The sequence below is a fragment of the Heloderma suspectum genome, chromosome 2 (genome assembly GCF_057233095.1).
Source record: "Heloderma suspectum isolate Gila_16-S chromosome 2, 16-S_ref, whole genome shotgun sequence".
Lineage (NCBI taxonomy): Eukaryota > Metazoa > Chordata > Lepidosauria > Squamata > Helodermatidae > Heloderma > Heloderma suspectum.
Window position 1 is genome coordinate 350,108,482 of NC_139459.1, and position 24,694 is coordinate 350,133,175.

At 44.4% G+C, this 24,694-nt stretch overlaps 1 protein-coding gene across 1 annotated transcript in view; it reads right to left on the bottom strand.

The window, feature by feature from the left end:
- LOC146355482 (vomeronasal type-2 receptor 26-like) overlaps positions 1–19,962 on the bottom strand; it is a 33,999-nt gene extending 14,037 nt beyond the window's left edge. Inside the window, exons 1-4 of the mRNA XM_084829899.1 lie at positions 19,757–19,962; positions 14,543–14,834; positions 3,563–3,904; positions 2,169–2,396 (exon numbers count right to left, since the gene is read on the bottom strand). Coding sequence (XP_084686025.1) covers positions 2,169–2,396; positions 3,563–3,904; positions 14,543–14,834; positions 19,757–19,962 — 1,068 coding nt within the window. The remainder of the gene's footprint in view (positions 1–2,168; positions 2,397–3,562; positions 3,905–14,542; positions 14,835–19,756) is intronic.
- Positions 19,963–24,694: the final 4,732 nt, after the last annotated feature.

Consider the following 24,694-nt stretch of genomic DNA (forward strand, 5'->3'; position numbering starts at 1 on the left):
AGTCCCATCCCAGGGGGAGCGGGGGGGGCAGACCGTTTCTCCATCAATTTCGGGGGGCCGAATGCGCTGGCATTTGGTCTCCCCAAGATTCGTGGAGAAATTCTCTGACATCCCTAGGGTTACGAAGAGTCGGACATGACTTAAAGACTGAACAACAATCCCCTCCAAGGAGGCTGACAGGTCTCCATATTTCATGTGTTTACCATGAAAACCAAAAAGGTTATGGCTAGGGATGTCAGAGAATTTCTCCACGAATCTCGGGGAGGCCGAATGCCAGCGCATTCGGCCCCCCGAAATTGGTGGAGAAACGGTCTGCCCCCCCGCCCCCCCGGGATGGGACTTACCTTGCTCGAATGTCCCTGGCGACGGCGGCGACAGCGGCGGTTCGGTGGCAGTTTGGTGGCGGCGGCGGCCGGTCTTCCGACCTGCTGCCGCTGCCGCCATTTCCAAGTAAAAAACAACAACAAACAAACAAACATGATAGGCTATGTAAAGATTTACATAGCCTATCACGGCTAGATTTTTTAAAAAACCACCGTGATAGGCTACATAAATGTTTACGTAGCCTATCACGGCTGACTTTGAAAAAAAAAAAAAAAGCGCTTACACAAACGGCGGCACCCATGGGCGCCGCCATTTGCGTACGTGCTTTTTTTTCCCCCCAAAGTCAGCCGTGATAGGCTACATAAATGTAAATTATAGGCTACGTAAACGTAAATGTTTACGTAGACTACCCGTTCCAAAATAAGGAATGCAAATCGCCATTTGCGTACACGCTTTTTTTTTTTCAAAGTCAGCCGTGATAGGCTACGTAAACATTTACATAGCCTATCATGGCTGACTGCAGGCCAGGGACGCAAACGGCGGTGGCTACGGCCGCTGCCATTTGTGTCCCGGCAGGAGACGAGGTTTCGCGGCCAGAGGGACGGGTCGCCTCCCCCCCAGCCAGAATTTTGGCAGGTAGGGACGGGGCGCCTCCCTCCCGGCCAGAATTTCGGCAGGGAGGGATGGGGCGCCTCCCCCCCAGCCAGAATTTTGGGGGGAGGGACGGAGCGCCTCCCCCCCACTGCGAAGCAAGCTTTGGGATCAGGTAAGTGACTTTCGTCCATCCCTAGTTATGGCCATGCTGGATCAGACCAAGGGTCCCTCTAGTTTTAAAGTAGAATTTTATTGTTGTAAAATTGTATTGCTGTACACTTCCCAGAGTGGCCGGGGGACCAGCCAGATGGGCAATTAAGAAATCCAGTAAATTAATTAATTAATTAATTAATAGTCCAGCATTCTGTTCACACATTGGTCAACCAGCTGCACAGGGGAAACTGACAAGCAGGACATGAATGCAACAGCACCCTCCCACCCATGTTCCCCAGAAACTGGTGTACCCATACTGCCTCTGGTACTGGAGGTAGCATAGAACTATCAGGACTAGTAGCCATTGATAGCCTTCTCCTCCAGGTATTTAGCTAACCCCCTTTTAAAGCCATCCAAATTGTTGGCCATCACTGCATCTTGTGGTACCAAATTCCATAGTTTATGCACTGTGAAGAAATACTTCCCTTTATCAGTCCTGAATCTCCCACCAAGCAGCTTCATGGGATGACCCCAGAGTGACTTTGTATTTCAGGGCAAAGACCCTGCCTCTGCCTTTTATTCAGGTTTTTAGCTTGTATTTTAGTCTTACCAGTTTGCCTTACGTGAAATGGGTGTTTTATGACAGGGCATGACCACCATGACACCCATTTTATGAATGGTCATGCCCCCTCCTGGCAGCCATTTTGCTAAAGTGCTGACTTTAGCAAAATTCTAAATGGGCCCTCTAGCCCAAAAATATTGGAGACACCTGGTCTAGGAAACTTCACAGAAGGTCTCCAATGGATTCTAAACAACAACAACAGCTTACAAACATTTTTCTATTCATAGTCACTGTGTTATTTCAGTATACAATAATGGGATAGGAATGACATCCTTTAAGTATTATGCACTATAGCTAACACATTAATAGCATGTCAGGCTGCAATCCTATGCTCATTTACCTGGGAGAAACCCCCAATGAACTGAATGGGTAAGCCCTATTGAACACAATTGGACATACCTTAGAGAAGACATGCATAGAATTATCTGGTAAGAGTTATTAAATGGCATCAAAATAAATAAGTAGTTTTCCTCACCTGGTTAAACCATCTGGGCCACACAATGGCCTTCTGATCAATGGTGAACTTGATCTCTGAGGAGGCCTCTCTCTCTATACTCCCAGCATTCACTCCAGCTGTGGACCTGTTGGGAAACACCACCCAGTTCACAATATCAAAGTCAGTTGCCAGTTCCCCATTCTCATCCACATAAGCTCCATCCACAGAAGTATTGTGTAGCTCAAAATTCCTCAGGAAAGGGTGAAGCTAGAATGACATAGAAAAACATGCACACTGAAGAATGTTTTGCACATCTTGGATCTGCCCATTTAGAATCTCCAGTAATTCTTCTAGACTCATAAGCCCTATTCAGGCATAATACTTGAAAATGACATGTTAACCTCTATGTAGAGCCCCTGAGGACCTGGAGAGTTTAAATCACATTCAAGCAAATGTTGTAGAACTCCCCATTCAGACCTCAATGAAGCAAGGTCAGCAAACACTGGATGTAGGGAGTGAGACCAGCATGCATGGCCCCACGCCATGAATGTTGAAGTGACTCAACACAGTTAACTTAGGAGACCCCAACACCACATCTGAGACTACCCCAGCTAACTCTGGTAGGCAGATTGTTCAGTTGTGGGGTAGGTGGTTTACTATTTGGTCCTGGCCACTTTTCCTCAAGAACAAACACTAAAATGGAAAGGATTGCTGGTTGGGGCACCTGATAGGCCACTGATCCCTGCCTCAACATGCATTCCAATCCCCACTCAGACATGAAGCCCACTGGGTGACTTGAGACAGTCACCCACTCTCAGCCTAACCTACCTGACAGGGTTGTTGTGAGGATAAAAACGTGAAAAAGAACCATGTGTGCCACCTTGAGCTCCTTGGAGGAAAGGTGGGCTATACACGCAAGAGAGAGAGAGAGAGAATAAAAATATGTGAAGGAGAAGGAATACCTGCCATGGCTGTATCCTTTGAAGCCCCAGCCTGTCTCCACTGATCCTCCCCATCCAGTTCAGCCAGGATAAGTATGCAGCATGTAAGGTCTGTGCCACAGCCTGGATGGAATTGTAAATACTGTAGGAGTCTTGAGACAAGATCCTGTCAATCACATCCTGGGGCAGGTTCTCCCAGCTCTCTTTTTCTCTGCATCTTTTCCAGAGTTTCACAGACAGCACATGCCTGGAATGTAAGCAATGAAATGCAGCATCCCCAAACTGCTCAATAGCAAGGAAAAGGGGGTTAGAATCATCATATTGTATCCTTTTGTGTGTCTTGGTTAAGAAAGAGAAAGAAACATGGGTGTGCTGGAGATCAAATATTTCGTATAACATTCTCACACTGAGGTCCTGTAGAGCCGTTGCAATCCAAACCTTCCCCACAGTTGATTTTTTTGTCCTTGCAGCTATTTGCATTAGTACTCCTACCATTAACATGAGCTGAGTATCCAGGGGACAAACAACTACATTGACCTGAGTGTTCATTAAGCTTGAAATAATGTCCAACTTCCTATTTCCCCAATTCTGTAATGGGATGGTTTCAGAGGAGGCAATGCAAATTCCATTATTTATGACCACAGACATGAAGGTGCTCATGAACCTTTCTCCACTGTCATTCTGTGGAGCCATGAGACTGATCCATGTCCACCTGAAATGCAGGAGCAATTTGACAATCCCCAGGTAAGGTGGTTCTTGTTTTGGGACCATTCGATAGGAAAAAGGGAACTGATTTTTAGCTTCAGGAACTTGACTAACAAAACTGTGACTGACCTAGGAAAAGAGAAAGAGATTTGTGTGATTTCTTGCTTTTAAGGAAAAAAACTCTGATGTAAGTTAATGTAAAATTATTACTAACTGAACCACTGATGGCTACTGTCATACTATAAAATTCAATGATGAAAAAACCTACTGCTTTAAGCCCATAGTTAAGGCAATCTCATCTTGCCTCAAGCTCCACAAGGCCAGGAAATTGGAAGCTAAAGCTGATGCCTAAACTGACTTGCCCCATGATCACTGATGGTGTTGTACAATGTCAGAAATTTTGCTTTCTTACAACTTACCCTCATTGCACCCACAGATTTCTTGGTCTTTCAGGTCCAAATCGAGATGGGGAAGATGGAGTCCCTGGGATCAGAAAAGAAGTCTCATGTATTCCTGGTCCAGTATTGTGTTATGAAGCATCTGAGCCTTACTGTTTTGGTAGAGGAGTCCTGTGAGTTGACCCATGTTGCTTACATGAGTAGCTGTCAGAATGAGTTAAACAGTCAGATGAAGCCCTCTTCTAGCACTAAGGCTAGATGCTACATAAGGCAATATAAGACCAGGACAGAGTGAGGCATCTTTCCTGATAAAGTGTGGATGCATGGAAGGTAAGTTGTAAGCAACTGCAGTGACATTGTACAACATCATCACTGATGAATGGGCATATCAGTTAAGGCACTATAGCCTTAGCTTCCCATTTCCTGGCTTAATAACATAAGAAGAGCCATGCTGCATCGGAACAAGGGTCCCTTTAGTCCACCTTTCTGTTCACACAGTGGCCAACCAGCTGCTGACCTGGAACCCACAAGCAGGGCATGAGTGCAACAGTACCCTCCCACCCAAGTTCCCCAGAAACTGGTGTACATAGGCTCACTGCCTCTGGTACTGGAGGTAGCACATAGCCATCAGGACTAGTAGCTATTGATAGCCTTTTCCTCCAGGAATTTGTCCAACCCCATTTTAAAGCCATCCACATTGGTGGCCATCACTACTTCCTGTGGTAGCAAATTCCATAGTTTAAGTATGCACTGTGTGAAGAAGTAGTTCCTTTTATCTGTCCTGAATCTCCCACTAATTATCTTCATAGGATGACCCCGGGTTCTACTATTTTGAGAGAGGGAGAAAAATGTCTCCCTATACACATTCTCCACACCATGCATAATTTTGTAGACCTCTATCACAGAGTTCTCCAGCAAAGGAGATTGTTACCTTGTCATGGTGCTGGAGCACCTCAATGAGCTAAACTGGGAAGGGACACCCAAGATGGGAAGGTCATGGCAGAGAGGTCACACTAAATACGATCCCTGGGGAAGGTAACGGCAACCCAACCCAGTATTTTTGCCGTGAAAACTAAATGGATCAGTACAACCAGAGATGTGATGGTATACCATCGAAGGATGGGACTCCCAGGTTGGAAGATGGTCAAAATGCTACTGGGGAGGAACAGAAGATAAGTTCAACTAGCCCCAGATGTGATGACGCAGCTAGCTCAAAGCCAAAAGGATGGCTAGTGGCTGACAGTGCTGGTGGTGAACGATGAATCTGAAGTTCTAAAGATCAACACACCATAGGAAACTGGAATGTAAGATCTATGAGCCAGGGCAAATTGGATGTGGTTATTGGGGAGATGTCAAGATTAAATATAGACATTTTGGGTGTCAGTGAACTGAAATGGACTGGAATGGGCCACGTCACATCAGATGACCACCAGATCTACTACTGTGGACAAGAGTAACACAGAAGAAATGGAGTAGCGCTCATAATTAATCATAAAGTGGCTAAAGCAGTGCTTGGATACAATCCAAAAAATGATAGAATGATCTCAATTCGAATTCAGGGTAAGCCATTTAATATCATAGTGATCCAAATATACGCCCCAACCACAGATGCTGAAGAAGCAGAAGTAGATCAGTTCTATGAGGATCTGTAGCACCTACTGGATAATATGCCAAAAAGAGATGTTAGTTTCATCACAGGGGATTGGAATGCTAAGGTGGGTAGTCAAATGACACCTGGAATTACAGGCAAGCATGGTCTGGGAGAACAAAATGAAGCAGGACATAGGCTGATAGAATGTTGCCAAGACAACTCACTGTGCATAACAAACACTCTCTTCCAACAACCTAAGAGACAACTTTATACATGGACTTCACCAGGTGGTCAACATTGAAATCAGATTGACTACATACTTTGTAGTCATACCAAAAGGTGGTGGACATCTATACAGTTGGTAAAAACAAGACCCAGAACTGATTGTAGTTCAGATCATGAACTTCTTATTGCACAATTTAGAATCAGACTAAAGAGAATAGGGAAGACCCACAGATCCGTTAGATATGAGCTCACTAATATTCCTCATGAATATGCAGTGGAGGTGAAGAACAAATTTAAGGGACTAGATCTAGTAGATAGGGTCCTGGGAGAACTATGGACAGAAGTTCACAACATTGTTCAGGAGGCGGCAACAAGAAATGTCCTGAAGAAAAAGAAAACCACGAAGGCATGATGGCTGTCTGCTGAGACACTGGAAGCAGCCCAAGAAAGAAGGGAAGCAAAAGGCAACAGTGATAGGGGGAGATATCAGATATGCCCAATGAAATGCAAACTTCCAGAGGTTAGCCAGAAGAGATGAGGAATTATTTTTAAACAAGCAATGCGCGTAAGCGGAAGAAGATAACAGAATAGGAAGGACAAGAGACCTCTTCCAGAAAATTAGAAACATCAGAGGTAAATTCCAGGCAAAAATGGGTCTGATCAAAAACAAATATGGCAAGGACCTAACAGAAGCAGAAGAGATCAAGAAAAGGTGGCAAGAATATATGGAAGATCTGTATAGGAAGGATAATAATATCAGGGATAGGTTTGAGTGAGTTAGAGTCAGACATCCTGAAGAATGAGGTTGAATGGGCCTTAAGAAGTACTGCTAATAACAAGGCAGCAGGAGACGATGGTATCGCAGCTGAACTGTTTAAAACCTTGCAAGATGATACTGTCAAGGTGACGCATGTCATATGCCAGCAAATTTCGAAAACACAAGAATGGCCATCAGATTGGAAAAAATCAACTTATATCCCCATACCAAAAAAGGGAAGCACCAAAGAATGTTCCAACTATCCAACAGTGGCACTTATTTCACATGCCAGCAAGGTAATGCTCAAGTTCTTGCAAAGTAGACTCCAGCAATTCATGGAACAAGAATTGTCAGATGTACATGCTGGGTTTAGAAAAGGCAGAAGAACTAGAGACCAAATTGCCAATATCCGCTGGATAATGGAGAAAGCCAGGGAGTTTCAGAAAGACATCTATTCTGTTTTATTGACTATTCTAAAGCCTTTGACTTTGTGGATCACAACAAACTGTGGCAAGTTCTTGGTGGGATGGGGATACCAAGTCATCTTGTCTGCCTCCTGAGGAATCTGTATAACGATCAAGTAGCAATGGTAAGAACAGACCATGTAACAACAGACTGGTTTAAGATTGGGAAAGGAGTACGGCAGGGTTGCATACTCTCACCCTACCTATTCAACCTGTATGCAGAACACATCATGCAACATGCTGGGCTTGATGAATCCAAGGCTGGAGTTAAAATCACTGGAAGAAACATTAACAATCTCAGATATGCAGATGATACCACTTTGATGGCTGAAAGCACTTCTGAAAAGAAGGAAGTGCAAAAGCTGGGTTGCAGTTAAACCTCAAAAAAACCAAGATTATGGCAACCAGCTTGGTTGATAACTGGCAAATAGAGGGAGAAAACGTGGAGGCAGTGACAGACTTTGTCTTTCTAGGCACAAAGATTACTATGGATGCTGACTGCAGCCAGGAAATCAGAAGACGTTTACTTCTTGGGAGGAGAGCAATGACAAATCTTGATAAAATAGTGAAGAGCAGAGACATCACACTGACAACAAAGGTCCGCATAGGTAAAGCAATGGTCTTCCCCTATGGCTGCGAGAGCTGGACCATAAGGAAGGCTGAGTGAAGGAAGATAGATGTTTTTGAAATGTGGGGCTGGAGGAAAATTCTGAGAGTGCTTTGGACTGCAAAAAGATCAAACTAGTCCATATTCCAGGAAATAAAGCCAGACTGCTCACTTGAGGAAAGGATATGAAAGGCAAAACTGAAGTACTTTGGCCACATAATGAGAGGACAGGATACCTTGGAGAAGATGCTGATGCTAGGGAAAGTGGAAGGCAAAAGGAAGAGGGGCTGACCAAGGGCAAGATGGATGCATGATATTCTGGAAGTGACAAACTCGACTATAGGGGAGCTGGGGGTGGCGACGGCTGACAGGAAGCACTAGCGTGGGCTGGTCCATGAAGTCAGGGAGACTTGGAAGTGACTCAATGAATAAACAACAACAATGACAGAGTCATAGAATCACAGAATAGTAGGGTTGGAAGGGGCCTACAAAACCATCAAGTACAACCCCCTGCTCAGTGCAGGAAGCCTACAGCACCTTGGATTCCCAGGCGGTCTCCCATCCAAGTACTAACCATACCTGACCCTGCTTCGCTTCTGAGATCTGACACTGACTTGCAGTGGCTTTTCTTCCCTTACCCTCCTTTTTTCCAAGCTAAACAATCCCAGCTGTTGTAACCTTCTCTCACAGGGGAGATGCTCCAGACCCTTGATAATTTTAGTTGCCCTTTTCTGCACTTTTTCCAGCTCTGCAATATCTTTTATTAGGTGTGGTGACCAGAACTGTACACAGTATTCCAAGTGTGCTCACACCATAGATTTGTATAGGGGCAATATGATGTTGGCATTTTCATCCTCAGTTCCTTTTCTAATTATGCCTAACATGGAGTTTGCCTTTTTTACAGCAGACGCACACTGGGATGACATTTTCATTGAGCTGTCTACCAAGATCTCTTTCCTGGTTGGACACCGCTAGCTCAGATCCTATCAGGCTATACTTGGTTGGGTTTTTTTTGCCCCAATATAGATCACTTTACACTTGCTTACAGTGAACTACATTTGCCATTCAGATGATTATTTTCCCAGTATGGAGAGATGCTTTTGGAGCTCTTCACAATCCTTTTTTGTTTTAACCACCTGTAATGGCCTCAGACCTGTAACCAAGTCACCTGTAGTTTTAGAGGGGCCTAGAGATCCATAATGTGTTGCTTTGGTTCATTATTAAGTGCAATTTCCTTGCTAGTGGGCCTCTGAGCTTGTGAGATGAGTCAAAGGTTGATATGGCCACCTCAGCACATTCCATGCTAACAAGCTACTACTTATCTTATCAGGGCCTAGGATGTGCCTGAGAAGTGAAGCTCTGTGTAGGCTATGTTTACAGGTGGCTGTGCTGGGAAAGTCCTGATTGTTTTCCCTCTGAACAAGTACTGTTAGTCTATGCTGGGAAAGTTGCAGATGAATCCTAATTAACGCTGGCTTCTGTCATGCTGCCTCACTGCTAACATGTATGGTATAAAACTCATTTTACTCCTTGGTTCAGAGAAGCTGTCTGATCCAACCATTGGGTACTCCTGTGTGCTGTAAGTACTCAATAAGGTCTCCTTGTAAGCAAACCTGGATGTGGCTTCTCACTATCTCAGCACCTCCAAACCTTAGCAGCCCACGGCCAGGGCATACAATTGGTGCAGCGAGCAGGGTGCCAAGAGAACTGATATGTTTAGATTCAAAGGGAAGGAGGATGCAGTAGTTGGTGTACAAAACCGACCCCTGGGCTGTCTGCGGTTGGAGCTGTGGGGTCCGGTCACAAAGCAATTGGCAGTCCTGAGTGGACTGGGAGCATGCCCAGAGGTCAAGAAGGAATGCACACCAGTGGCTCTGGAAACTGCGTTGGAATTTCTGCATCTGGGAAAGTGGTCAGCTAAGGAGGCACAGAGTGCTAGAACTCTGGTGTGGTTTTTGCCGACAGCATTGCAAACTGTTGGGTAGAAGGAGTCAGAATGGAGAGAGAAAGCAGAAAAGCTCAAGGACGAGCTCAGGAAAGAGCAAGATCTGAAGCTGTTAACTAGAGAAATGTTGCAAGGCAGCCTGGCCTCCAACGAGATGTGGGAGCATAAGGCTGAAGAAGTAGTCATTAGGCTGATGCACCGAGCTCAGAAGAATTGCCCAAAGCATTCTGAAGTGAGCAATATCATCACCTTGCCTGATTGGAATGAAATCCCTAAGAAGTGGAAACTGAAGATGAAGACCCAGAAGATGAGACACAGAGTAAAGGTGAAGAATCAGTACCCAGATCACAGGCTTGTGTAGAGCACTCTACCCCTTGTAGAGTGAAAAGCACACCAGAGGATGGTCCCAGAGCGAAATGAAGTGGGGAAAAAATGTTGAGGATCTCAGTCACGGTAATAGTGTTTAGCTTTGGACTGTTCTAGAAGAACATAGAGCCTATAGCTACTGACCATCAGCTATATGATTTCTGAAGAGTGTAACCATTAAGCTTTTGCCATGGGATTCCCTGCAATAAAGGAATCTCACTGATTTGAGTGTCCAGTGTCAGACTGCCTGAGCGTGTGCACTGAAGAGATCAAGAAACTGGACAGCGTGTTCCTAGCCAAGCCAAAATTGCTACTTCCACGCTCCTGCAAGCTGCAACAAACCTTGTAAGCTGGGAGACCCAACCTGATTAAGAAAAATAAGATATCATAGTACCTGCCCCTAAAATAGCAAGACCTGCATAGCAGCTAGCTGATGCTGTAAATTATGTTACAACTGCAAACTAAGACTGTTTTCCTGTTTGAGACCCCAGCGGAAAAAGATTGACCTGAGTCATGTGTTGTCCCTGACAAAGCAAAGATTTGGTTGCCCTTTACTTCATCGGGTCTTGTTTTGAACCCAGGATTTACAATACAAACTGTGAAGCTCTACTTTCAAGCCCTGCAAATCACCCACCCGCTGCCTCCCCAAGAAGATTGATGGCTGCTTACAGAATGCAAGTACAAAACGACCCCCATCTCCCTGTGGTGTCCTGAGTTTCGACACTCTGCTTCAGGTTTGTGTGCCAAGTGAGGGAGAAGAAGGGGTGGTGGTCATGCTGTGAATCCTGGGCTAGCCTGTCTAGTGATTGATAGCCCCAAGAAGTTTTCCCCTCACTCAAGCCTCAGTTTCCTTAGTCCTTGTCTGAGAGGCATTTCGAAGTACAATTATTGCTCCCTTGCTGTTAAGAGCCCTGCAGTTCAAGACTGTCCTGTAACTGTAAGTTTACTTTTGCAAAGGGGAGGGAATCATAGCCGATTATAGTGTGAAAGCCATGTGAACAGCTTTAAGAATGACATCCTTTTCTGCTTGCAGAAGAGATGGTTTTGTTGTTTCTAATGTGTTTGAAATAGCTTAGATTTATTTTTCCAAGTAGACCCATTGAAAACTGCTGATCTAGCCTTGGTGGGCAGGGAGGCTGGAAGATGTCTGTGAGAACCTGACAGAGGTAGAGCGGGATTTGTAGAGAAGTTGCCCAGGTTGGAGCGTCACTGCTAGAGAGCTGAGCAGTGCTGCTCTGTTTAGGCAGAAGCCTTGCTGAAAAGACTAAAGGCCTTTGTCTGTTGGGGGATCTGGAAGGGGTGTATAGTCACACCTTCCCTTTTGAGCTGATGCAGAGGTGGGGAGCTTTTGCTAAGAATATGTCATCTTCATTGACCAAAGCCTTCTCTGTTTGGATCCATCATCATCCAATCCATCCAAATTGGTGGCCATCACTACATCCTGTGGTAGAGAATTCCATAGTTTAACTATGCACTGTGTGAAGAAGTCCTTTCTTTTATCTGTCCTGAATCTTCCATCAATCAGCTTCATAGGATGACCCCAGGTTCTAGTATTTTGAGAGAGGGAGAAAACTGTCTCCCTATCCACATTCTCCACGCCATACATAATTTTGCAGACCTTTATCATGTCTCCCTTTACCCTCCTTTTTTCCAAGCTACAATCCCAGCCGTTGTAACCTTCTCTCATAGGGGAGATGCTCCAGCCCTATCATTTAAGTTGCCCTTTTCTGCACTTTTTCTATCTCTACGATAACTTCTTTTTAGGTGCGGTGACCAGAACTGTACACAGTATTCCAAGTGTGGTCACACCATAGATTTGTATAGGGGCAGTATGATGTTGGCAATTTTATTCTCAATCCCTTTTCTAATTACACCTAAGATGGAGTTTGCCTTTTTTACAGTAGCCCCACACTGGGTTGACATCTTCATTGAGCTGTCCACCAGAACCCCGAGATCTCTTTACTGGTCAATCACTGCTAGCTCAGATCCCATCAGGCTATATTTGAAGTTGGGATTTTTTGCCCCAACTTGCTTGCTTACATTGAACTGCATTTGCCATTTAGATGCCCATTCTCCCAGTTTGGAGAGATCCTTTTGGAGGTCGTCACAATCCCTTTTTGTTTTAACCACCCTAAATAATTTGGTGTCATATGCAAACTTGGCCACTTCGCTACTCACTCCTACTTCTAGATCATTTATGAACTGGTTGAAAAGCATTGGTCCTCATACAGATCCCTGTGGGACCCCACTATTAACTTCCCTCCATTGGGAGAATATACCATTTATTCCTACTCTCTGCTTTCTGTTCTTTAACCAGTTACTGATCCAGAAGAGGACCTCTCCTCTTATTCCATGACTGCTAAGTTTCCTCAGGAGTACTCCTTTAACTCCATTGGCTTTGAGGTGCTTGAGCCAACCTGAGATAGCCTTAACTCTGGTCTTAAACTGGCATGGGTTTATTTATCATTGAATTTCCCTGATTTTTGAAAAGGAAGTTTATTATTACAGTGTTGGCAATCCTAACTTCTCTCCAATGTATTTGAATCTGCTCTCTTGAAAGTTTACCTAAATGATAAATAGGTTTATAAGCACTTAACCAAGGGTAATCATGATTTCATTTCAAGAATCAGGATTCTAAAATGTTGGGGAGAACTTCCTTGGATAGAAGAGGCTGTCCTCTGTAGGCAGTCATCCTCCACATGTAGAAAATGATAAGAATGGCAAGGGAAGGGGTGGAGCAAGCAAGCTCATCCCTGCTTCCCTTCCTCATGTGTAGAGGTCACATTCAATGAGAATGAGTGAATAGGGATAGATTCTCACAGCCATCTCATCTCAATGGGTGCACATAGGGTGTAGCATCAGTGTAAGATGTGAATATATCCTTGGTGTGAGACATGATCCTTGCATGTCCTTTTCCCATCACACAGAAAGTAAGAGATAGGATCAGGGCCGTTGTGCTGCATTTCTGCTTTCAGAAAGCCGAAAGGTGGTGCGAAGCCCTGATCCTTTTGCTCCAGCCACTGGTACATTCCATCCCCAACCCTCTCAGGGTCAAACTTCATGTTGCTTTTAAGATGTAGGTAGGGTTTGTTTTGTTTTGTTTTAACTCAAAAGTAAGCTCATGGGTTCTCATATGGGTAAAGAACATAGAGGAATGGGTAGTGGGCTTAACCGTTTGCCCTATGCCTGCAGTTTATGTTACAACTGGATGCCTTTTTAGCCGTTTATATTGGAGACATGGGGGCAGGGGCTGATCCAGATTGGGACCACAGTGGGTGTGACAAAGGATTAAAGACTCCCTATCCATCCCAAGCTCGGTCCCAGTTTACATAATAACATGTAGTCTCACCTTGAGACTTCACATTCCATAACTAAAGGATTAGACATTGCACATAGAAGTCCTCTATAATAGAATTCCTCTGGAAACCTTGGAATACTGGCAGCATTCTACCTTCACAGTTAAATTGACCATGCCTAACATCATTTTGCCAATAGTTGCAGGCATAGGATTTCATGGGGCAGTAAAACCTTAATATATTTTGATCTGATTCTCAGATCTTCACCAAACCAATGAAAGGCGCATCTCCTTGACAAATCTCTGAGTTTTTCAGGTGCCACAAGGCAAAAGGAAAGTGGATCCAAGGTAATTTAATTGCAATTTAATTATTATATTCCAGAAAGACAGGGGGGATGCAATTTGTACCTCTGGTCATGGTGTGTGCACTCATTCCAAGTTTGTTTTTATCTACATATTTAAAATATTTATATCCCACCCTAGAGTTTTACAGCTTCCAAGGTGGTTTACAGTAAGGCACAACATTAGATCCAGTCTAAGTTAGTCAACCTTAAGGGCCACTGTAATCAATATGAAATGTTAGTTGTGACTTAAGTCCCATTGATCCCTATGGTATGGTATGTGATTGACTTTGGATGCTTCCAGACAAGGATTTATACAGTATGTACAGACAACAATGTTTTCACTTTGTAACTCCCCCATGTTTCCCTATTGCTTCTTCTGTATTTTTTTTCTTAATGGGGGGGGGGGACATTATAGGGAAAAAGAGACAGAATAGCTGCACAATGGCTTGGGAGTGTTAGTACTCGGAGCCCTCTGTCTGGAAGCACCCTTAGTCTGGATACAACCCAATATCAAAACCTGAAAACTTACTAAGGCTTTGAACTGTTTCAAAAATTACAGAATTCCCGTGTGCCAAAGTGACGGTGGGACAAAAGAAATGGGAGTGTGTAGTAGGGGAAGTAAAACCTCTCTCAAATCATATTCAGCTCTTTTGATGAGTGCTGCCTGTCTCCAGCCTTACTTGTTGATGCCCAGCCCATTCTACCTCCTGGACTTCTCTGGAGAAACTGAAAAGTGGAAGTAGATGCAGCCTGCATCCCCCACCACCGTTCATACCTGTGGAATTTTGTAGATTTCCAGCACAGTTGAAGTCTGTTTAGAGAGTTCGGAGTCAGCCCCTTGGAGAACCGCCAACAGGTTTTTCTGTCTTCCACAGCTATAGTTTGGAATGTGCTGCTGCCCAACAGACATCATGTCTACCATGGCCTCGTAAGTCATTCTTGCATTATAGTAGTTCTCATAGATGTTGTAGCCCAGGGTGACATTGGGCAAGAGCCTCGGATTCCGGTTGATCTCATGAATGGCAAACAAGAAGGGCAGGATGTACCAGTAGCTCATACCTTCTATACTGGAACAGAAATAGATGCCATCAGATTTGCATCCCTCTGTTCAGTGAAAAGATATCAAATTTCCATATCATATAATAAAATATAAATCTCTGGGCATTACTCTTACAACTACACTCCCATTGAATTGATGGGAGTTTTTTCCCCAATTCAAATAGCAGGGTAAGGGGAGTGAATTTGTACAGACCATAGCAGGGAGGGAAAGCATGAAACCTCCAGCACAGCAGTCCTAAGCCAAACTGGACCCCTTGGCATATATTTGTATTTATTTTAATGTGGATGTTAGGTACAATATAATGCACATACATGTCATGTTTAGTTTGGCCCTTCTCCCACCTTTGATCTAGAGCATAAAGGACCAAAGATGATCCCAACACTATTTGTTGTGTAGAGGAGAGTTCTCCTTGCAGCAAGATGCATAGTCCTTTGCCTCTTCACAGCAAACCCAAGCCAAATGTGCACTCTGGTGCTGGAGAAGGCTGTGCAGAAGCTTCAAAGAACCAGGGCTGTGATCCTAAACACACTGGATCAAACACAGACTTGGACACAATCAGCAGTTGTACATTTTTGAGCTTGCAATGTGATTCATGGACCAAACAAAATGTGCTCGACAGGATGCATACATTTGAAAAATGCACACACGCACGCTTTCATCAATGGGAGAAGAAAGCATACATTTCAGAGTTGAACAGCATTGATGCATCCATTTAGAAAAAAATATGCATGGAAATGCACATGGATTTTCATGTGAAAAGAAAAAAAAAACAAAAACTTTGCAAACTGATAGGGACTCTAGTTGGAAAAAGCTTTGAGATGGAATTCGGAGAATGTTGGTGAGCTCACGTTTTACTGATTCGCACTTCCCTACTAGGGATGTCAGAGAATTCTGCCACCGATCTCAGTGAAGCTGAATGCCAGTGCATTTGGCCCCCCAAAATCTGTGGTAGAACGAAGCCCCCCGCCCCACCACTCCATGGAAGGTGCGCGAAACAGAGCACTTACCTGGTGCTGTTCGTGCTGCATTACCTGGTGCCATTCGTGCAGAGCACTTACATTCGCTTCCCCATTTAGGCCATGATAGGCTAGGTAAATACTTACGTCGCCTATCACAGCTAAAGCAGGGATGCCATTTGCATGATAGTATTTACATAGTAAGTATTTATGCAGCCTATAATGGCAAAAAAAAGGGAACGCAAATGGCGGCCGCCGTAGCCACCACCATTTGCGTTCCTCTTTTTTTGCCGTGATAGACTACATAAATATTGATGTAGCCTATCACGGTAAAAAAACAGGGGCGCAAATGGCATAGCGGCTGCCATTTGTGCCCCTGTCTTTCGCCATGATAGGCTACGTAAATATTTATGTAGCCTATCATGGCCAAAAACATGTATTTATTTATTTATTTATTTATTTATTTATTTATTTATTGCATTTATACCCCGCCTTTTTTCCCTCTCGCAAGGAATCCAAGGCGGCTTACATTATCCTCCTCCTCTCCATTTCATCCTCACAACAACAACCCTGTGAGGTGGGTTGGGGTGAGAGTCTGCGACTGGCCCAAAGTCACCCAGTGAGCTTCCATGGCCGAGTGGGGACTAGAACCCGGATCTCCCGGCTCCTAGTCCAACACTCTTGCCATTACACCACGCTGGCTCTCCAAAAACATGAACGCAAATGGCGGCTGCCGTAGCTGCCGCCATTTGCATCTGCAGGCTCCAGACGCCTGCGAATGCACCCAGCTGGCAGCTCCGCGGAGTTGCCGTGGAGCGGAGCCGGTCGAGTTAGGATTTTGGGGGGAGGTGCTCCCCCCCTCCGTGAATCACCCCTGCGAAAAGGTAAGTGACTTTCGTACATTCCTATATAGGGATGGGGGAGAATTTCTCCCCAAAACTTCGGGGGGCCGAGTGCCAACGCATTCAGTCCTCCAAAGGTTCAGGGAGAAATTATCTGCCCCCCCGCCCCCCGCCCCCCCCCCCGGGATGGGACTTACCTTTCATGAATGTCGCTCCCGGCGGCGGGTCCTGGCGGCGGTTCAGCAGGTCTTCGTCAGGGGCGGGGGCGGCAGCCAGTCTTTTGACCGGCTGCCAACGCCGCCATTACAAGAAAAGTAAAAAAAAAACCAACGCCCCTGTGATAGGCTACGTAACGATTAACGTAGCCTATCACGGCTAGATTTGCAAAGTCAGCCGTGATAGGCTACGTTAATCGTCACGTAGCCTATCACGGGTGACTTTAAAAAAAAATGCACGTACGCTAATGGCGGCCCCCATAGGGAGCTCCCCATGGGGGGGGTGTCTTCCCGCCTCGCCCAGCCGAAATTCAGGCCGGGGAGAAGCGCCCCGTCTCCCCGGGCGCGAACTTCAAAAGAAAAGTAAAAAAAAAAAAAGCCCCGTGATAGGCTACGTAACGATTTACATAGCCTATCACGGCTAGATCTGCAAAGTCAGCCGTGATAGGCTACATTAATCGTCACATAGCCTATCACAGGTGACTTTTTTTTTTTTTTAAAAAGGCACGTACGCAAATGGCAGCCCCCATAGAGAGCTGCCATTCGCGTTCCTTATTTGGTCCCTGTAGTCTACGTAAAGATTTACGTAGACTATGGCGAAAATAAGGGCAACGCTTTGCAGATCTAGCCGTGATAGGCTATGTAAATCATTACGTAGCCTATCACGGGGCTTTTTTTTTTTTTTTACTTTTCTTTTGAAGTTTGCAGCCGGGGAGACGGGGCGCTTCTCCCCGGCCTGAATTTCGGCCGGGTGAGGCGGGAAGACACCCCCCCTGGCATGAACTTCAGGTGGAGAAGCGAAGTGCCTCCCCCCCACCGCGAAAAAAGCTGCGGGACAAGGTAAGTCCCTTTTGTACATCCCTAATCCCTACCCCAGACACATTGCAACTGGAAGATAATTCCTGGATCACACTCTGCCCTACGGCATTTATTTATTAGATTGCATGGGAACTCAAAGTGGTGTACAAGGTCCCTCTCCCACTATTTTAGTTCGGGGGTCTGAATGCACTGGCATTCAGCCTCACCGAAATCCGTGGCGGAATTCTCTGCCATCCCTAGAAAAGACAAAAGTGGGACATGTTTCTTATTAACTGAATGCTTTTTATTAAAATGTACAGTGTGGTTTAGTGGTTAGAGTGTTGGACTGGGACACTGGAGACCCAGGTTGTAGTCTCCACTTGGCCATAAAGGTGATGTGAGTCACCTTGAGATGCTTGCAAGAAGATAACAGGTGGGATGTAAATGTAATATTAAGTAAGTACATATTTTAGGATTGTGTAATACCTATTAGTTCTAAAAGTCTCTTTTATGTTGATTATTCAGTAAAGCGCCCTGGGCTGTTTTTGTGCAAGGACAAGATAGAAATGGTGGCTAGATCCAGGCATTTGGCACTGCTTTGAATGCTGGCCCAGAAAAAAGGAGGGGCCGGGACCATGGGCCTCTAGCAGCCAGTGTTGCAGATAGGTAATTTTTAGATGGCCTGCTGTATTACTTTTGTTGTGAAGCACACAACTAGGGATGTTGTTGAGAAATCCACAACAGAATGAAATGAGTTTGGATTTCTATTAATCTGACCCATGGATTCCGCAGTGGACCAGCTTTTCCTGAGTCACACAGATTCTGCGAACTTGCAAACTGTTTTTGTTCTGTTTTTTACTTTCTGGAATTTTACATGAAATTAATTGTAGAAAAAATACATTAAAATATCAGCTGAAAATGTGCACATTTTGGGGGGGATTTGAACATTTTTGCAAGTGCAAATTTGTGCAAATGTGAATTTTCACAAACTCACAAAATGAGGGAAAATCCAATTATGTCAATGTGCAAACAACAGAATGAGAGGCACCTGACAGTCCACGAGACACTGACAGAATGAATTTTACAAACTCCATACATCCCTACACACAACCTAGATTTCTCCTCTCCCCATCCATGACCACCACCATCATCACAATTCCATGCATTACAAATGCTTCTACATTTCTGAAATGTTAGACCAACCCACACATTCCAAATGGATTTTATGTATGTATGTATGTATGGATTTATATCTATACCAGCCAACAGCCAAAGCTCACTGGGTGATTCACAAAAATTAAAACCACAAAGCACAGCATAAAATAATGTAAAACATGGCTTATAACCACAATATAATGGTACAACCAGAATAAAACCTAGCAGCAATTTAAAAATAAAGAAATGTTCTCAGCATGTGCCATATTTTAAACTCAAATCATAGCGCCATCATGACTACAGGAATAAAATGGAGCGTGCCTGGGCTGCTCTAAATACATTTAGCTGGAAATAACCACCTTTTTGTTGTCATTGTTGTTTTACATAAAAATAATGAAATGAGCATCTCTAACCATGTACATGCCCAACTGACTACAGCCCCTTGAGTATAAAATACTTCTTAAATGATTGTGAAAGGGAGGATGCTGCAGTGAACAGTGCCAGCCCTTGTGAGCCTTGTTGGCCTTGTCATCAGTGTTCCCATCACCTGCTGATCTCTGGGTAGTCATTTGGGGGGCCCTAGAATGCAAGGCCCTGGACTTTTGCCCAGAGGCCCTGTGCTAACTGTGCTAACTGCACTACTATTAGTTACTGCCCAAGGATGTTAGATGCTAATGCCAGCCCCAACAGAAGAGTTCAGAAGGAACCTCAGGGACTGGAGCATTTGAAACGGAAGGCTGCGCACTTACTAGATGGTGCCTGAGCAATCACAAATCCTCCCCAAGAATCTTTTCTTCGAAGCAAAATTGGTTCGACAAAAATTGGTTCGACAAAAACCCTGGACAAAATTGGGATGAGATTTACAAGGGAGAGTGACTGGAAAAGAAGGAGTTACTGGATCCCCTCTACTACAAAGGAAAAGCTGGAGAGTATGAATTCAGAGTTGGGCACATCATCACTTACGAGCGAAAACTGGTAGAGGGCCGCTTGAAGAAAAGATATGGTTGAAATACAGTATTTGCTGTTGAGGTGATCCCACTGATCAGGTACTCTCCCATCCTGTAGTAATTAAATGGGTCATTTCGATCACTTATCACATCCAATGGGCATTTTGTCTTCAGCATCCCACAGGGAACAGGGGCCAGCAGAATAAGCAGCAGCAGCGGCATGCTGGAAATGCCTGTTATATTCTCTCTTTCTATCTGTCTCTCTCTTACACACACACACACACACACACACACACACGCACTCCTGTGACTTGTCTCAGAAACACCTATTTAGAAGCCAAGCCCCATCACAGCTGCAGTGATTTTACTAATAAGGACAGAGTCTGACCTGGCCCCAGATCTGGAAGGGCTGAAAGCAAACCTCACCCTGGCACAGTCCCTGCCTTCCCTCAGTCTCACCCTAGACTCTCGGAGGCACGGGAGCTTTTTATGCACCAGTCCTTGTCAATGAGGAGTTACCAGGTGTTGCGCTTGATCTGAGGTTTCTCACATTGGTTTCAAAAGTGATATTTGGAAATAAAAATCCCTTGAGCTTTGATGAGAAATAGAATAAATGACTATGATTTCCATAATTATAAGAGCCAAAAATCACACCTGCAACCTTGTTGACTTTCCGTGTGGCTCCACGTGCAGGTGTGCATCTGGAGAAAACATATTTTTGCAACTCACAACTGTATGTCTATTTCCTGGAACTGTGAGGAAGCAGTTCAAGAAAGATGGACTGACTACTCAGCTAATTAATTTTACATTTGTTTTATTTTAAAAGCAACCATCCATTTCTTAACTTCTCTCTGCTTTGTTCTGGAATAAATTCAATAAACAAAAACCTTTTGGTTTAACATGCTTCTATGCATGGAAATCCTGAATTTGGGACAGTTTCCATCACCTGGGGCTCATTAGCCTAGTTTATTCCTGAATCCCTGCAGTTAGTTCAACTTGGTCCCCTGCCATGTAGCAATCCTGTCAAAAGATCTACCCCAATAGCAGGGATTCTGCCTGCCTGCAGCTATTCTTGACCCTAAACCTGAATCAGCTCAGGGCTCCTGAGCATGGAGTTCCTAGGGACGGCAGAGAATTCCACCACGGATCTTGGTGAGGCCGAATGCCAGTGCATTCGGCCCCCCCGAACTCCGTGGCAGAACAGCCTGCCCCCCCGCCCCTCCGCAGATCCCTCCAGGGACGAGACTTACCTGGGGAGGATCTTCCGGGCGGCGGAAGCTCCGGCAGTGGTGGCGGCGGTGGCTGGTCTTCCGACTGGCTGCCGCCGCCGCCATTTCCAGTCTTGTTAAAAAAAAAAAAAAAGACGTGATAGGCTACATAAAGATTTACGTAGCCTATCATGGCTGGGTTTAAAAAAAAAACGCATACGCAAATGGAAGCGGCTATGGCCGCCGCCATTTGCGTTCCTTATTTTTGGCCGTCTTAGTCTACGTAAATATTTATGTAGGCTAAAACGGTGAATCAAAAAGGGACGCAAATAGCGCCCGCTACGTTATTTGTGTTCCCCTTTATTTTCGCCGTCATAGTCTACATAAATATTTACGTAGATTCAGATGGCCAAAAAGAAGGAACGCAAATGGCGGCGTCCATAGCCACCGCCATTTGCGTAAGCTTTCCCCCTCCCAAGCCCTCTGCAGCCAGAAATCCGGCTGCAGACGGCTCTGGGCTGGGCTGGGCCTGGCTGGCTGGCTGCTCCGCGGAGCTGCCGCAGAGCACAGCCGGCCATCGAGGATTCCGGGGGGAGGAACAGAACGCCTCCCCCCCCACCATCAACATAATCCGTGAAAGGTAAGTCACTTTCGTACATCCCTAGGAGATCCTGCTTTGGGAAACATCTCCATTTTTTTTTTTTTTTTAAACTTGGGGCTTTAGCCCTGACTCCTCTTGAATTGTGATCCATGGCCCAGTTTTGAATCTTGTATCATGAACCTGGATCTCTAAGTGCTCTGCACCCCTAATATTGTTTTAATAGTTAAGTCTCTGACTATGACTGTCAGAGTACTTGCATCTGGACAGGTCCTGAATCTAAGCCATGGGCCATTAGCTCTCAAGTTAACTGATTTATAACTTCTAAGATTACATGCCGTAACTACTGAAGTGTGATCTGTGTCACCTGATTTGCCTTAGAGTACAGCTAAGTCAAAGAATCTGTCTCTGTCATCCTGTCCTACAGTGAGGGATTTAGGCCTTCCAACATATAAGATTGCACTGTTAAGCTAAAACTGTCAGGGTGCATGGCATAAGAAGGACCCTCTATGGAACTATTTGAAAGTTATGCCCTCTCTAGGTAAAACAAAAAACAGAAACCATGGAGAAGCAACAAAACATGAGGGTTATCCTTTCCATAAGGTGGGGTGAATGTCCTGCATCAGGCAGCTGAGCTAACAAGAGTGCTGAATTTCACACACACACACCCTCCCCAACACCAAGAAGGTTGTCTATAGGTGCTGCCAGGCAGGTGAACACCCAGGTGGGTGGGTGCTGCCAGGTGGGTAGGTGTTCCAGAGAGCCCTGCTGCAGCTCTCCCATTATGGCATTTGCCACAACTACCATGGTGAAATTCAATTGAAAATACAGATTGGCAGAAGAGCAGAATGTTTACTGCAGTAATGATGGATCAGCAATTCAGATATTGGTACATAGCAAGGGTACAAAGAAAAGAAAATGGCACTCTTTCCCAAAAGGAATGAGAAGCAAATCTTGGCAAAAGGGAAACAAATGCCTAATAAAGGCAATGAAATAGTTGTGAGATTAAGAATTAACAAGACATCTATATAGAAAGGCTCTCCTTTTTACTTCAATTCACTCTGCTTTTTGGAGAGATATAGGTGACAGCTGAGCAGAAAACAAAAACAAACACTTCAGACAGTTTTTTGTTCTTCATAACTCCCTAACCCCTTTGCCTAACATTTGAAATTTTGCAGTTTACTTATCTATGGACAGTTCTATGATATATCCTATTCTCATAGAAATTACTGAAAAAACCACCATGGTGGTAAGCAGTATCACTTTTTATCTTCCCATCATATTAAAAACTCTATTTGCACAGAACTCCCTGTACCTATCTGTCTGATATCTGATATGCGCCTGATATCTGACATACCCCGCAGTAGGGGGTGATAGGCCTAAACGTTTGTTTGTTTGTTAGTTAGTTTATTTATTTCACAAAGATACACACACACACACACACACATGTCTGTATGTCTGTCTTAGGTATATAGTTGTGACTGTTCCTTGATATTCCAATTTTAATAGTTGGGGCCATAGAAAGACTTGGATTTTCTTAGGTGATCCAAACCAAAGCAACCCACTTTCTGACATGACAAAGTGGGACCTGTTCACAGTTTTGTCTTTGATGCTCACTGCTACCTAAATAACAGTTTAGGCTGACAGAGTGCTACTATAGAGCTCTGCAGCAAGAGCAGCTGAAAACAGTCGTAACAGGAGTGGCATTGCTGACAGTGGGTGGCAACCATTTTCTTCTTCCTTACTGCTCCCATTACCGAAATAACCAAAAAATAAATAAAACATGGTGGAAAATTGTGCAAAATTGCCAGATTGCTAAAATGTGCATTATTGCTAAATTGCAAAAACTGTTTCAGCAAATTAAATTAAATTGTTTCAGCAAATTAGCAATAATGTGTGTTATTATCTGGGAAGAGATATTAAAGGGCATCAAAAGAAATAAGCAGTTTCTCTTACCTGGTTAAACCACTTGGGCCATACAATGGCATTCTGGTTAATGGTGAACTTGATCTCTGAGGAGGCCTGTCTCTCTATACTCCCAATTTTCACTCCCGCAGTGGACTTGTTGGGAAAAAACACCCAGTTCATGATATAAAAGTCAGATGTCAGCTCCTCATATTCATCTATATAAGCTCCATCCATGGCATGGAAGCATTGTAAAGATGGAAATTTCTCAGGGAAAGATGAAGCTAGAATGACATGGAAAAAACACGAATTTAGGAAATCTGTGGTACATCTTGGATCTGCACATAAGGACCTCAAGTCTGCAGTGATTCTTCTAGACTCATAAAGCCTAGACTCATAAAGCCTGTTCAGGCTTTATGCCTTAAAACATATCAGCCAGTATGAAGAATTCCGAATTGCCTGGAAATTTCTACTCATGTTCAAGAAAATATGGGTTAATCTTCCCTTCAGGCTGTGTGGCTCAAGACACAGTGGGGCAGTTCTTGTTAGTCTCGAAACACAACCTGGTAGTGATCTCTCCATGACAAATACACAACTTTCTTTACATCCATACCCAGATCACCATCATCCAATGATACAAAATTGAGAACAAGAGGGATATTGTCTGATTCAGCCATATAGCCATCAGCTAGTCCCAACAGGGCAGCTTCTGCATGAATATTGAAGTGACTCAACACAATTACCTTAGGTACTGCATATAAAACCACCCTAAACTGCATATAAGACCACCCTTACCAGCTCAGGTTGGCAGGGCATTGTATAGTTGGGTGGGTGGTACAGGAGACCCCAACACCACAAACTAAGACTGCCCTTGCTAGCTCTGTTTGACAGATTATTGAGTAGCTGTTTAGGTCATACATCCACAGAATCCCTGTTTGGTCCTGGACATCATTTAAAAGGAAGAAACACTCAAAACCGGAAGGATTTCTGACTTGGGTACCTGGCAGACCACAGTAACTCCAGCTCCATATCCCTGCCCCCACATGGATTCAAATCCCTGCTATGGTTTCACTATGAAGCTCACTAGATTACCTTGGCCAGTCAATAACTCTCAGCTTAACCTAAATTACAGGACTATGGTTATGAGGACAAAAATGGGGAGAGGGACATGTGTCCCACTTTGAACTCCTTGGAGGAAAAGTGGGAAAGAAATGTAATCAATATATAAAATCGGTGAAGGAAG